Genomic DNA, 15,042 nt, shown 5'->3' on the forward strand with positions numbered 1-15,042 from the left:
AAGTATTTTTGCACTGGTATCGATACTACTTTAATCAATTGTGTGCATTTGCAAGTAGTTGTGATAGCAAACACAGGTCTATTAGAGAGCACTGATTGCTAACTAAAAATGTATTTACTAAATGTAACAGTAGATGGTGCTATTGTAACATTTTAAAACTGATTGCAAACACTTTGAAACCATCGTCATGAACAGTGTCTGCTGAAACAGGTAAGCCAACATCTAAAAAAAATTCAAATTGTATTAAAGCTTACATCAGCCAGTTTTATTTGCTGAAGATCAATCGCTGTCTAGAACTTATATGTACGATGGTCAAGAACTACAAAGATTTTCTTTTTGTATTTACTGCCTTACTCCAGCCCCAGTCACATTTGACCAGTTAACAGAATGAACTTTTGCTTGTGTTTTGTGATGATGCCTTTTAGTTCACTTGGATTTTTCTGTGAAAAAAACAAAAACTAAAAAACACCCAAACTTCAAGCAAACTTCATTACTAGCTACCTTGCACCTAAAAATAATTTCAAGAATTTACATCCTACTGGGAAATGTACGGTAAAATGTAAAAATGTATGTGAAAAGATATAACAGCTCTCTAACAGATAACAAAGTGCAAGATTCTTTAACATCTTAACAACATTAAGTTTGTGAACCCCCAAAACATGATGCCCGTAATAATGCCCCAAATAATTCAATTTTGGACTCATCTGTCCAGACAATGGACTTCCAGAAGGCCTCTGGTTTGTCCAAGTGCTCTTTGACAAAGTTGAAATGGGCAACTTTGTTCTTTCTTGAGAGCAGAGGCTTCCTCCCCCCATGTCTATTCATTTGTCACTTGATTGTTGATGCATGCCCTCCATTTGTAAATGATTTGTCTTACAGATCTTACAAAACCTTTCCTGGTCATGTCTCATTTGTTTGGTCTGACTAATTGATTACTTCAGCACCCACGTGTTTCACCTGACTCTATTACCTCATGGACTTTGCCAATGCAGCTGGGATTCACTTACTTTTGCACATACATTGATTCAACGTTTCACGTACCTGTCCCCATGTCAGTATATAGATGTATCAGGAATATCTTGAGCTGAAATCATCGGTTCATTTCAAGTGCCAAACATTTCCTGGTTCCAGTCTCTCACTTGTGACGACTTTTCTGTGTCTGGTGTGATAGTAAATCAAACATCTTTTCGTTTTGAGCTGTTGATATGACATAGTGGGAAATCTGAGGGCAGCTCTTTATACTTGAAGAAATGATGACGGATATTCTTGACAGTTTTAGACTTGAAATTTAATCGATTAATTGAGGAAGTTATAGTCAGCCATCAAATAAATTATTATTTGCAGCCTTAGAAAAAGTATTGCTTTCATAATGAGTATATGGAGATTGGATATAAGCAGATACCAGGGGTAAACAGCCCAATGTTGATGAAGACACGGAAAGTTAATCATTTGAAAGATCATTCAAGTATGACCAGCTCGGTGATGCCCTGCATGTTGCTATGTGGGTAAGTAGCATATTCACAGATGTACTTCCCTTCATCAGTTTTCTTAACATTGCGAATCTGGATGGAAGGACTGTTGAGATCTGGAGGACTGGGTGAGAAGCTGACCCTGCCCTGCACAGGTGACGCAGGGTAGTTGAGTCCAAACACGGGGTGAAACACAGCGATGTTACTTCTTCCTCCTTGCTTTGATTCATAGATCCATGTGACCTGTGATGGAGCAGACACAGGGTCAGTGGTTAGTATGTGACTGAGAAACATAACAGACCTCATTCATTACGGTGTTGATAAGTGACACTGGAGAGTTCAGTTCGGTTCAGTTCAATTTTATTTATATAGCACGTTTAAAAACAACCATTGTTGACCCAAGCACTGTACAAGTCATATCAGACACATTATATCAAACACATTCAGCACAAATAGACAGTTCCACAGTATACATAGTAAACATAGTTCCCCATATTAATCCACACTGAAGGCCAGTGAGAAAGTAGGTCTTGAGCAAAGACTTGAATTGCACAACATCTTCAGCAGATTTTATGTGTCTAGGAAGCTTGTTCCACAGCCTGGGTGCTGCCACCGTAAAAGCTCTGTCACCTCTAGTTTTGCATCTTGTTCTTGGGACCCCCAGGAGAAGCGGAGAGTTGGAGTCGGTGGAGGGATGACTGCCCCAGGCCAGCATACAGAGAGTTGCAGTAATCTAATCTTGAAGTAATAAAGCATGAATAACACTCTCAAAATCTCTAAAAACCAGACACGGTTTAATTCTGGCGAGGAGTCGAAAAAAGCTGAAAAAAGCTTGTTTTAACAACAGAACTGATCTCAGCTCTCTGATAGTTAATTAGGCAGGTCCCTAATATCTCAAAGGAGATTTGAAGCTTGTCTTTCTTCCACCTTCTTTCAGCCTGTCTGCATGCACGTCTATAGGCACAAGTTGTCTCATAGCCATTGCTCTGAATGTGGCTTGGCCTGTTTAATCCAGAGAGGAGCAACAGTGTCCAAAATGTCAGTAGTCGTGGAATTAAAAAGTGAGATAAGCTCCTCCACACTAAGTCCACAGGTGTTATCCAGGTTGTAGAGCGCAGAGTCTTCGAAGGCAGCAGAAAAATGTGAGGCGGTTAGGGAATTAATAGCATGTCTGCAACATGCAGGAGGACAGACAGGGTTGGTGTAAGGGGCAGAAACAGTGATAACAACTGGTAGATGATCCGATATAGCAATATCACAGATTTCAATGATGGATACAGTTAGGCCATGTGACAGCACAAGATCCAGTGTGTGTCCTTTTTCGTGTGTGGGACTAGTTACAGACTGGGTGAGGTTAAAAGAATCAATCATATTCAGAAAGTCTTTAACTAGGGGTTTTGTTGCACAACAGACATGGATATTAAAATCACCAACGATTAAAAAATGATCATAACTGTAATATTTAGTAGTCAATGAGGAGCCATCTTGAATCAGACTGAACAGTGTTTACTAGTGCCGCTTCAACATATACAACACAGTCCGTGTAATTGTATAGCCCCACCTAGTGGTGACTCCAGTACTACAACATAATACATGACATCTCCCTTTCTTTAGTTTTTTTTTTCTTCTTTCAATACAGTTCTTCTCATTAAACAGGTTAGAACTTAACAGAACTCATTTCTGCTTTCTATACATTTTTTTTTTTTAACTTAAACACAATTCTTCTCAATAAACATATTTGAACATTACACAGTTTCTGCTATTATTCCCTGTACCTAAAAGGAACTCTAATAGGTCTACCAAAACGTTAAGTTCTTTCACGATGATCAGTGCTCACAGTCTTTGTTATCACTGATGATTTTGGTGTTTGCGGTGGAAACTTTGCAGGCATGATGTGACTTTCTTGGTAGTCCATCTGGCCTGGTTCAGTTCCTGCCGGCTGCTGTCCGCTTTCCATCAGTGGCAACGAATCGTGAACACTTTCCACAGTCTCATGTCGTGTTTGTTGTGGGGGACTTGACATTTCCTTGGTTTTCAGAATGTGTCTCCTGTTTCTTCTGTAGATTTGCTCGTTGTCAGTCTGTACAATGTACGACCTTGGCTGATCATGTCTCTTCAGTATGACAGCAGGTTGCCAATGTTTTTGCTGTCCGATTCTTACTCTTTCTCCTACGTCCACCAGAGGGAGTTTCCTTGTTCCACGGTCAAAGTAGCGTCTCTGCTTTTCTTGTCTGTTCATCAATCTGCTCCGTACATGTCTGTACACTCCTGGCTTTAACAGATTCCTTGACACAGGTATTTTTGATTTCAGCCTTCTTCCCATTAGGAGCTGCGTGGGGGAGTACCCCACCCCGTCCAATGGCGTGTTTCTGTACTCTAAAAGAGCAATGTAAGGGTCTCTGAAACTCTCCTGAGTTTTTTTCAGCAGATTTTTTACTGTTTGTATGGCTCTTTCGGCTTGTCCATTTGACTGTGGAAACTCTGGACTCAAGGTTGTGTGTTTGAACTCCCAGCTGGTCGCAAAGTCTTGCATTTCTGCACTTATCAGCTGAGTCCCATTGTCAGAAAACAGTTCATCAGGTACACCGTGTCTGGCAAAAATAGACTTGAGTGCTGTAATGATGTGTTTACTTGTAGTACCACTTAATTTTGAAATCTCTGGGTACTTTGAGTAATAGTCTACACACATGATGTACTCTGCGTTGCTGAAATGGAAAAGATCAATTCCAACTTTAGACCACGCTCTTGAAGGAACTGTATGTGGTATCAAGGGCTCTCTGGGATTGTTGTTTTTATGTTTGTTGCACACTGCACATTTCTGCACAACTTCTTCAATTTGTTTTGCCATTCCTGGCCAAAACAAAATGTCTCTTGCACGTTCCTTACTTTTCACACTTCCCATATGTGTCTCATGAATTTTTTCGAGCATCTCCTCTCTCATCTTTGTAGGAACAGCCAATTTGGAGTTTCTGAAAGTCCAGTACTTTTGTCTTTGGAACTTGGCTCCGTGACTCAGGCCATCCATTTTGTACTGCTTGTCTGACCAGACTAAGTTCTTCATCCTCTTTCGTTGCATTTTTGAACTGCTGACTTCTTCTGAAACAGGTAGCTGTTGGACTACATAGCTCATATCCAGCTGGAAAACAGTGTGTGGTGGAGTTAAAAAATCGTATGTTCCTTGTTATGTCACCCACTATGGCAGTAGATGGGGGAAACAAGGGACGAGGGGGCGGGGGAGGGGCCCACTGTTCTGACCGCAGTGTGTGAGGTGAGGTCACGGCCTCAGCTGAGGGCTCCTGTGTTGCTTCGTGGCGGGAGGACGAGAGACATTCACTTTTAGCTGTAGACTCCACAGGTCGGTGTAAACAGCGTTATAATTAAACAAGTGGAGCTCTTACAGTATGAATATGGATGAGTGTTTTTATCGGAGTTGAACACAATGTTTTCATTGTCATATTCAATCCCACCCATTAGAATTTCATATTACAGCCCCAATTTAGAGTTGGTACGACTGTGATCCAATCCTAAATGAACAACTGCATTATGTCTGTGTGTATCTGACCATTATGAGCTGGTTTCCAGTGCCATCAGTGAAGGAACAGCGCAGGTTGACTGTCTGGCCGGGATATGACTGCACTTGTGGCTCCACCTCCACTTGTGGACCAGATGCTAGGTCAAGAGGCAAAAGCAAACTTAGTTGTATAGCACATTACTGTATCTAGCTGAGGTCATGTATGTGATTCAACATAAATAAAAGCTTAAGTAGAAGTAAAATAAACACAATAAGAAAACAATATAAAAACACATATTATAACAAAAGAAATTGTGAGCAGCGCTGTAAACACACCAAAGCCCTAAATCTTTTTTCACTCTCCTATACCATGTCTTTAATCTAATTACTCTCTGTTCCTATCACATGCCTTTGGTAACTTATTTCCCTGGTTGGTCCAGTGCATTTCCATACATAAATTCTAAATCTCTAAATAAGGAAAGGCAGAAAGAGAGAGAAAAGGTGAAAGTGATTATGAACATGCTCCCTATAGGGTGGAGTGAGTATAGTTGAGACATGAGACATTTTTACTCAGCACATGCATATTAGCATCCTCTTTGGTTGTGGGAAATTTGAAGAGTTTTAACATATCCAGTCCAAAGATATCAGCAAAAGACTTTTTACTAGGGTAAGAACTTCACTTTACCATGTCCCTTCCACAACGAATAGCTTATTATCCTTTTGTGACCATCAAACATAACTTACATCATTGCAAACGTTATTTTGTGCCCTAAAACTCACATATTTCATGCTATTCTAGCATGTTAGGTCACTGCACAATCTAGAGAAATACACAAAGTGGTCAGCGAGGTACAGTTGAGACACAATGTCTCAACTGTACCCTGATAGAGTTCTATTATATCACCGTTAAATTGTGCAGTGTAGGCTACGATAACATGTTATAAGTCATAATAAGACCAAAAAGACAAAGAGAATGGGGAAAAACTAATATTTGTGATACCTGAACAGTGTTATATTAATATATACTATGAATATTATAATTTTATGTTATATAATAATATTTATATTAATAATACAATAATATTCCATTGTTTAAAAAAAAAGTTTATTGCATTTACAATTGATGTTCAGTCATCATCAATGGCTGTCTCAACTCTACCATGGTACCGTCTCAACTGTATACGTATGGGGTATGGTTGAGACGGGACCATGGTAAAAATGCACCTCATGTTTATGACCTGATTGTGGAAAAAATAAACAAATAATAAATTATATTCTTCAATAATAACTTAGTATACAAACAAGTTAAACAGCATATGAAAAATCACTTATTTTCAGTGTATATATTTTTTGCAATATCTGTTCAAAAATGGAAAATAAAAAAGTGTCTCAAACATAGGTTACTCGGTCTACCCTATACAGTATAAACACATTACACTGTGGTTGGGTGAACCATCAGTCCAGTCACTTTGCCACCTTTTGGTGCAGGTCATGTTATTAATTATCTGACTTAGCCTACTCGGATATTTCTCTCACGGCGGGTTCACTCCAGATGCCCAAGCGCCGCGAATAGCCGTGGATCGCGAGTCAGACAGTGGCCGGACGCCTATGGCTGGTTTAACGTGTGTCTTTTACAATAAAAGCTCCATAAAAAAACAAACAAAAAACATATTAAGTTTGCCGTGCTTAAATCCAATGTGCAATTTCCTAGCATCGATTTAATCGATTTTTCCCGTTTTAAACGATTTTAGATCGATTCATGTCGCCAGGGAGGCCAACTTGTTGAGCACAGATCGATCCAGTTGGATCGTAGGAATATTTCGTTCATCGATTTTTAGATGAATCGTTACACCCCTAAGCAAAACATTTATCGTTAAAAACAAATCACCAACATTTCCATGCTATCAAAATGCAATTTATGTATTATCAGATTTTTGTCTTGATAACAGAATTTTTGATATTTTGACAATTTTTTAAATCTGCCTTGACAACTGCTGCCTGGCTGATGACTCCCTGAATAGCCTACTACATTTGTTGTCCTCCTATTCTATTTTTTTGTATCTTCGCTCAGAATTGCCTACATTTGTCCAAAATTGCCTAGCCCCGACCAGTGCTGCCACACTCAGATGAGACACACACTAGAGACTTGCATGCAATTCCCCACCAAAATAGTTCCCAATCACAGAGAATACGCCAGCTCATGTGACATGTGAGGCAGAACCTGGCTTATCCCTGGAGTAAGTCCTGAGAGAAAATTCAAGTTTAAATCACAGTGATTTTGCACACATTATGTAATTACTGTTATTAAATGGCATGCATGTATATTTTTATTACACTAGGTCCAGTCTCAAACAGAACAGATGTACTCAAGTGTACCTTGGTGTGCTTTGCATTCTGGGAGGTGGTAGTACACAAAAACTGAAGCAGCATCCGCTCCAGTGGTAAAATGAGAAATCGAGAGAACTCAAGATTCAAGCAAGGTCTCACTTGATCTAGCAACAAGGAACGAGGTAACTTCTCTCTGTATTTACTTTTCTGTTCATCTGATATGTAGTGATTCATTATATTTTGCTAGGATTTGTGACCTAATGGAAAAAAAATAATTTTATAAGTGTTTTCTGACCAACATCTAGAGAAGCATATGGTAATTTACCCGTGTGCATGTGTTGTGGTGTGTGCTTTTTTGTGTCTCTCAACTCACCTCTGACAAAGACTTCCACCTTATCCCTTCCAATCCCAATGCGGTTTCTGAACTCACAGACAAAAGTGGTGTTGACAGCCTCGTCCACCTTCAGCACCTTCAGCTTGTTGTCTTGGACCTGCACTGTGTCTGGCAGCTCTCCTGACATCCTGCAGGGACGTGAGAATATTTACCATGAGAGTGGAGAAAATAAAAATAAAACGAGAATATGGTTTAGACAGATGTACAGAAATGAACTGTGGTAAGTCAAAAAAATCAAATTCCACTAATCTTGATCAGCAGTGCAAAACCAATCAGTTTCTCCTCCTCAATAGGCAATCCATTATCACAGAGTGGAGGAGAATACGGTGGGGACAGGAGGAAAATCAAAACAGCTGGATCCGAGCCCAAAATCTCATCTCTCCCATTTCAAAGTCCCAGACTTTTCTTTTTTTTCAAATTTTGTCACAGTTATGTTAATAGCTGATAATGCAGGAAAAAGGGAGAGTGGGACTCGTATTGCGTCTCTCATTATGCAAGGGTTAAATCTCAAGTCACAGAGTCCATTATGAGAAATTATACGGCTATCTCCATAATCAGAGCATGGGGCTGTAGTGGCAATAATAAAAGCGCTGATTACAGCTCTGTGAAGAGTCTGGACCCAGGAATGAAGGACAAAAAGCAGAAAATTAGACAAAAAGAAACAGAAAAGAGAAAGCAAGAGACCTATGGAAAAAGAGACAGAGAAGAGGATGTGCTGATACTCACGTCTTCCACTGGACTGAGATTGGAACCGGGTTTGAATTAGCTTGGCAGGTGAGCATGACATTTGTCCGACCCATGTACCAATTATTGTCATAACCCACTATTGTCACCTGAGGAGCGTCTGAGGGAAGGACAGGTGAATGGAGGACGGGAGGAGAAAGAAAAAACAGCAATGAGTTTAATTAGTTACTCCAAGGTCTGAAATCATGTTAGAGTATGAACAGCACTAGGAATTAATTAGTGCTGGGTGTGTGTGTGTGTGTGTGTGATCTTACATTGGACAACTAGCTTCAATGGGAAGCTCTCTGGTTTGGTCTGAGTCCTGTGTGCCACCACACAGCTGATGTCCTTCCCGTTGTCTGCCGCTGTAGGAATCATAGAGTACTCGCTGGTCATTGTCACGGTGTTGTCTGCATTTGACTTGGACACCATTGTCCCATTGCCATTGGCTGTGGTCACCCAGGAGATCTTGGCAGCGGGGCGGCCGTCGACAGACTCACAGCGCGCCACAACGGCCGGCTTAGTGCCTGCATTCACTGTCACGATGGAGGCCGAGTTCTGAGGCTTAGCTGATGGATGGACGGATTGATGCAAAGATGGAGGGTGGAGGGAGAGAGGAGGGGACGCAGAGTAGCAGAGAGAAGATTAAAGGATGTAGAGATAGATAAAATGGAAATACAACAGCTGAGGGAAAAGATAATGTGCACCATTATTGATAAACAATTTGAGTCACCAGTCTGGCAAAGGCAAATCCAAAACCTCAATCTCCACACATCCTCTGTACCCCGCTCACCCAGACTCTCTCTACTGTCCTTTCTCTCTCCACAGCCTCCATTGATAAACAATTATGAGCAGCAGTGCAAACACACCCAAACCCTAAATCTTCCTTCACTCTCCTCCCATTTCTTTAATCTACTCCCTTTCTGTCCCCTATCACCTGCCATTGATAACCTATTTCCCTGACTGGTGCAGTGCATTTCCATACACAAATTCTCAATCTCCACATGATCTCTGTCAGTACCCACCCCCTCTACTCTATCTCACTCCTTATGGCTCCTCGATTGCCCTCCGTGACACTAGCGCGGGATCAGAGGAGAGCGGGCAGGACAGAAGCTGACAGCCGGCATGACAAGCAGCCGGATCAATATAAAGCCTGAGGGGAGGCAGGCAGGCATGATGCGTTGGAGGGAGAGGAGAGCGCACAAGAGGCACTGGTGCTGGGCCAAGGTTAGACCAATGGTTCCATTGCATTAACAAGAACACAATTGATCTGACAATACCACTTAAAACAGCAATTAAACCCAGCTGGACAAGCTTTTAACCTGCATACAGCCTTTGGTGGAGGGAAGGAAGGAGGGAGTGAGAGAGACAGAAAGAGAGGACAAGGCTCTTCTTTCATACATACATGCTTGAAATTTGTTTATTTGGATAAAACCCCTTGAGATGTATCATCTCGTTTTCGAGGGGGTCCAAACATACAGACAAACATGTTCTCAACAATATAGAAAAACAAACAGACAAATAAACAAACAAAACAAACAAACCAAAAGACAAAAACAGTAGTACAAACAAGGACAGACCACAGTTATTGTAACTACATTGGGACAAAACAAAACAACCATAGTAGGGCCACAAAGGTCAACACTGGGACTAAAATGACAGTATATAATGATTAGTAACAGATCAACAAATCAGAAATGCATCTTCAGTGAAAACAGGAACAGGTCACCATGAGATGAGAACACAGAGCATGCTTGAAAATACCAAGAGAGGAACTAACATGAACATACATACAAGCATGGTAAAACTGTAGTAAACGGTATAAATTATGTCAGTGACCTACCCAGCATGACCAGTTGGGTGACGCCCTGCTCACTGCCGATGGGGTAGGTGGCATATTCACAAATGTACCTCCCCTCATCATTCATCCTGACATCAGTGATCTGAATAGAGGGACTGGCCAGGTCTGGAGGACTGGATGAAAAGCTGACCCTGCCCTTCACAGGTGAGTCAGGGTAGTTGGGTGCAAAAAATGGGTGAAACAGGGCGATGTTGATCCTCTCCCCGTCCTTTGGCTCGTAAATCCACGTGACCTGTGGTGGAGCAGACACAGTGAGTGGTTAGGATGTGTACACGGTGAAATCAAACAGGCCTCATTCGTCATGGTGTTGATAAGTGACACTGGAGGGGGTTTTGAGACGTCCACATTTCTCTTTAAACTACTCCACAGGGCAGCGTCCACAGCATCATAATTAAATGAGTGGAACTGGAATGAATATGGATGAAGAGTTGTTCATGATCATCTCTCTCTTTTCTCAGCTGTTCTTCATTGAACCAAATAGAACCGGTCACTTCCTCCTTCATTGAGAAGTACAAAGAACTGTTTCCATTACCATACTCAATCCCCTGATGCAAAATGAAGCTTAGTATTGTTTGTTTGGAGTAATAAAACATTGTGTCTAAATGTAATGAAGGAAAAAAAAACTATTACAGCCTCAGGATTTTTTCTGTGGGCTGTGATTTGTTAGATTAAGATTTAGAGTGCCAAATAAACAAGACACATGGACTTCAAAGCATTCATTGTTTATTTCAGATCACTTTGAATCACCTTTATCCACCTGTTTCATACCTGCAGAATCAGGTTGATGCACATTAGACTTAATTTAAAGGAAAATAAAGAAATGTATTTGTTTAGACAAATGTTATATTTTACTGTATGTTGACTTCAGTTGTAGTCCTAGATAAACTCAGCAATTCACATTGTGTCAAGTCAGCACAATGAGCTGCATTTTCAGGATGTGACCAACATTTTCATAAGAATGTAATATCATGAAGTACGGGTGTGGTGGGATTAGGATAAGGAAGTAATTAAACCCTAACTGAAAAAAAGGAAAGAAAAACAACTGCATCGTGTCTGTGTGTATCTGACCATCGTGAGCTGGATTCCAGTGGCATCGGTGAAGGCACAGCGTAGGTTGACTGTCTGGCCGGGATACGACGAAACCTCTGGCTCCACCTTCACTCGCTGAGCAGTTGCTCCTGGAAGAAACCAAGACAAAGACAGAGAAACATTAATGTCTGTTGTTTCCTTTATTTCCAAACTAGGAGAGGAGACAAAGAAAGGAAACAGATGAATAGTATCGGTACAACGCCTGCCGGTGATAAATGAGGACAGTGGGGAAGTGTCTGGTACGACAGAGGACAGCATTAGTGAACCCAGGCAAGTAGGCCAAGAGTCTGGTATCTCTCCATGACTGTGCGTGTGTGGATGAAGAGGCCGAAAAAGAGAGGGATGTATTCTGGGGAAAAAAGAAGAGGAAAGCCAGTCCTCTTTTGCTCATGGGTCATAAATCATCAGGATGGGTTTCGCTTTTCTATAGCCTGTCATTTGCTGTGCCGACACATTCCTGTGCAACAGCTAAGAGTCAAAATAAATATGCTTTCCTTGGTGTGTTGTGGCAGTGGGTGTGCGAGAAACAGAAAGAGTGAGGGAGCTTTAGTTTATAGTTTAGCTTCATCAGTGAAGGCTCTTCTTTCATATACATATGTAACAAGCATGGTAAAACTGTAGTAAACGGTATAAATTATGTCAGTGACCTACCCAGCATGACCAGTTGGGTGACGCCCTGCTCACTGCCGATGGGGTAGGTGGCATATTCACAAATGTACCTCCCCTCATCATTCATCCTGACATCAGTGATCTGAATAGAGGCAATGGCCAGGTCTGGAGGACTGGATGAAAAGCTGACCCTGCCCTTCACAGGTGAGTCAGGGTAGTTGGGTGCAAAATTTGGGTGAAACACGGCGATGTTGATCCTCTCCCCGTCCTTTGGCTCGTAAATCCACGTGACCTGTGGTGGAGCAGACCCAGTGAGTGGTTAGGATGTGTACACGGTGAAATCAAACAGGCCTCATTCGTCATGGTGTTGATAAGTGACACTGGAGGGGGTTTTGAGACGTCCACATTTCTCTTTAAACTCCACAGGGCAGCGTCCACAGCATCATAATTAAATGAGTGGAACTGGAATGAATATGGATGAAGAGTTGTTCATGATCATCCCTCTCTTTTCTCAGCTGTTCTTCATTGAACCAAATAGAACCGGTCACTTCCTCCTTCATTGAGAAGTACAAAGAACTGTTTCCATTACCATACTCAATCCCCTGATGCAAAATGAAGTTTAGTATTGTTTGTTTGGAGTAATAAAACATTGTGTCTAAATGTGATGAAGGAAAAAAAAAACTATTACAGCCTCTGGATTTTTTCTGTGGGCTGTGATTTGTTAGATTAAGATTTAGAGTGCCAAATAAACAAGACACATGGACTTCAAAGCATTCATTGTTTATTTCAGATCACTTTGAATCACCTTTATCCACCTGTTTCATACCTGCAGAATCAGGTTAATGCACAATTGACTTAATTTAAAGGAAAATAAAGAAATGTATTTGTTTAGACAAATGTTATATTTTACTGTATGTTGACTTCAGTTGTAGTCCTAGATAAACTCAGCAATTCACATTGTGTCAAGTCAGCACAATGAGCTGCATTTTCAGGATGTGACCGACATTTTCATAAGAATGTAATATCATGAAGTACAAGTGTGGTGGGATAAGGATAAGGAAGTAATTAAACCCTAACTGAAAAAAAGGAAAGAAAAACAACTGCATCGTGTCTGTGTCTATCTGACCATCGTTATGGGCTGGATTCCAGTGGCATCGGTGAAGGCACAGCGTAGGTTGACTGTTTGGCCGGGATACGACGAAACCTCTGGCTCCACCTTCACTTGCAAAGAACTTGCCACTTAAAGAAACAAAGAAAGAGAAACATTGTCAATTGTTTCCCTCACTCTCAGTCTAAAAGAGGAGAAGTTCTCTTTTTCACTCAAATGGAGGACAAGACTCACCTACTCTTCCCCAGTGTCGTGTGTCTGTGTCTGAATGTGATTGTGTAAATGTGTGTGTGACTCTGTATAGTATGTATAAGTGAAAAGTATTTGTTTTTGTCTTAAGTGTCTCTTTGTATTTTGTTTCTATTTTTATGTTCTTAGTACTATCGTATATACTTTATACTGTATAGTTCGTAGATAGTATATGGCTCTATACTTGACAACATGAAAACCAATAAAAGATTATTTAAATGAATAAATAAAAGGAGACAAGGAAGGTTATAGTCTGCTGATCATAAGTGAGGATGGTGTAGAAGTGTCTGCTACACCAGAAAAAATATAGAGAGGGAAAAAAAATACTGGATACACTGGGAGGGAGGTTAGGAGTGACCGCTGATCAATAATTTTCTTCAGCCTAAATGTGTCACGATGTTCGGGAGGGACTAGACCTGTGTGTGTGTGTGTGTGTGTGTGTGTGTGTGTGTGTGTGTGTGTGTGTGTGTGTGTGTGTGTGTGTGTGTGTGTGTGTGTGTGTGTGTGTCTCTGTGTGTGTGTAGGGCTCTTGACTCTATCTGTTTTCTGTGTTTTATACTGTCTCTGCTGTTTTTAACTGAAATTACAATTTAAATTGCTGTATTTTATGATTTTTAAACTGTAAAGTGTCTTTGAGCATTTGAAAAAGCGCTTATAAATATATTATTATTATTATTATTATTATTATTATTATTATTATTATTATTATTATTATCTATGAGTCCACCAGCAGTGTCTCAAAAAGGCATAGAAAACGTGCAGCACAGAGGTAATCGGTGATCTGGTCTTGTTGTACGTCCCTCATCAAGAGCGCAGGGACAAAGTGGTGCTTGCTTGCTTGGTATCTTCTACTGTTTCAGTCATGCACAGGACTTGCACACGCACCATTACCACCACAACCTAACACACACTATCACAAAAACTTTTTATCTTGACATCCTCAAATTAGACTGCACGTGTCTCATTATGGAGCAATTAAATCCGGAGCACGGTGACAGGCCTACTCCAGCCTTCAGGAGCGCAGCACAGGTTGAGGCTGCTGCGCACGGGCCCTGAGTGCTGATTAGATTGATCTCTCTATGTTTTTTTTTTTTTTTTTTTTTTTTTTTTTTAATGTTTTTAAACATGATACATTTCTTACCTTGACCTGTAAGTATCGACGTGAGCAGGCAGAGCACTCCGAACATTTTCATGCAGTCATGCCAGTTTTGTGCGTCACGTCTCGCCATGTTTCAGTTTCAGCGGTCTCCACCTGATAGCTTCGGTGACGTTATCAGGCCAACTCTGCGCTAACTGCCCTGCCCCAAAAAGTGGCTGAAAGATACAACCTCCCGCCTACACAAGGTCTAAAGTCCACCGTTTTGTGTTACTCTCTTAAAACTGGCAGCTGCCATCTCCTCTGTGCCCAATAGCATCCCACTCTTTCCAAAATAGTAGCCTATGTCCCTCCATCAATGCAGGACGCAGCATTTCTTGAATGGCATAAGAAACATGGGTGCAGCCAGGGATGCACAACTTGGCAAGTTCAAAACCAGCTCTGCCGAATAGGCTACTGCATCCCTGTCATGTGTTTCACTGCAGACACCTGATGGTCAAATGAGGTTAGAGAAATTGTAATAATATCCAGAAAAATCATCTTGATCAATTTGGTGCAATATCTACAATATAAAACTAATCTTCTTAGTTTTTACTTTTTTGTTT

The 15,042-nt window shown here is 40.9% G+C and overlaps 1 protein-coding gene across 2 annotated transcripts; it reads right to left on the reverse strand.

Moving 5' to 3' along the window:
* Positions 1 to 1,255: 1,255 nt before the first annotated feature.
* LOC310999596 (nectin-2-like) lies at positions 1,256 to 14,636 on the reverse strand. Of its 2 annotated transcripts, XM_083990077.1 has the most exons (8): positions 14,483 to 14,636; positions 13,111 to 13,223; positions 10,269 to 10,518; positions 8,701 to 8,994; positions 8,429 to 8,546; positions 7,682 to 7,830; positions 5,032 to 5,138; positions 1,256 to 1,712 (listed from the first exon to the last, which is right to left on the reverse strand). In XM_083990077.1, exons 1-8 carry the CDS (start codon positions 14,568 to 14,570, stop codon positions 1,458 to 1,460), a joined length of 1,374 nt encoding a protein of 457 aa, XP_083846203.1. In that variant the 5' UTR covers positions 14,571 to 14,636; the 3' UTR covers positions 1,256 to 1,457. The 2 variants fall into 2 exon arrangements, with proteins under 2 accessions (XP_083846203.1, XP_083846204.1); XM_083990078.1 differs by lacking the exon at positions 5,032 to 5,138 and having other exon boundaries at positions 1,549 to 1,712.
* Positions 14,637 to 15,042: the final 406 nt, after the last annotated feature.

This window comes from Trachurus trachurus, assembly GCF_905171665.1.
Source record: "Trachurus trachurus genome assembly, chromosome: 16".
NCBI classification, from domain to species: Eukaryota; Metazoa; Chordata; class Actinopteri; order Carangiformes; family Carangidae; genus Trachurus; species Trachurus trachurus.

Coding starts and splice junctions, on each gene's coding strand:
- LOC310999596 (XM_083990077.1), bottom strand. CDS start 14,570: ATGGCGAGACGTGACGCACAAAACTGGCATGACTGCATGAAAATGTTC. Junction 8,995..10,268: donor CACCCAACTGGTCATGCTGG/GTAGGTCACTGA, acceptor TCCATCCATCAG/CTAAGCCTCAGAACTCGGCC. Junction 8,547..8,700: donor ATTGAAGCTAGTTGTCCAAT/GTAAGATCACAC, acceptor TCCTTCCCTCAG/ACGCTCCTCAGGTGACAATA.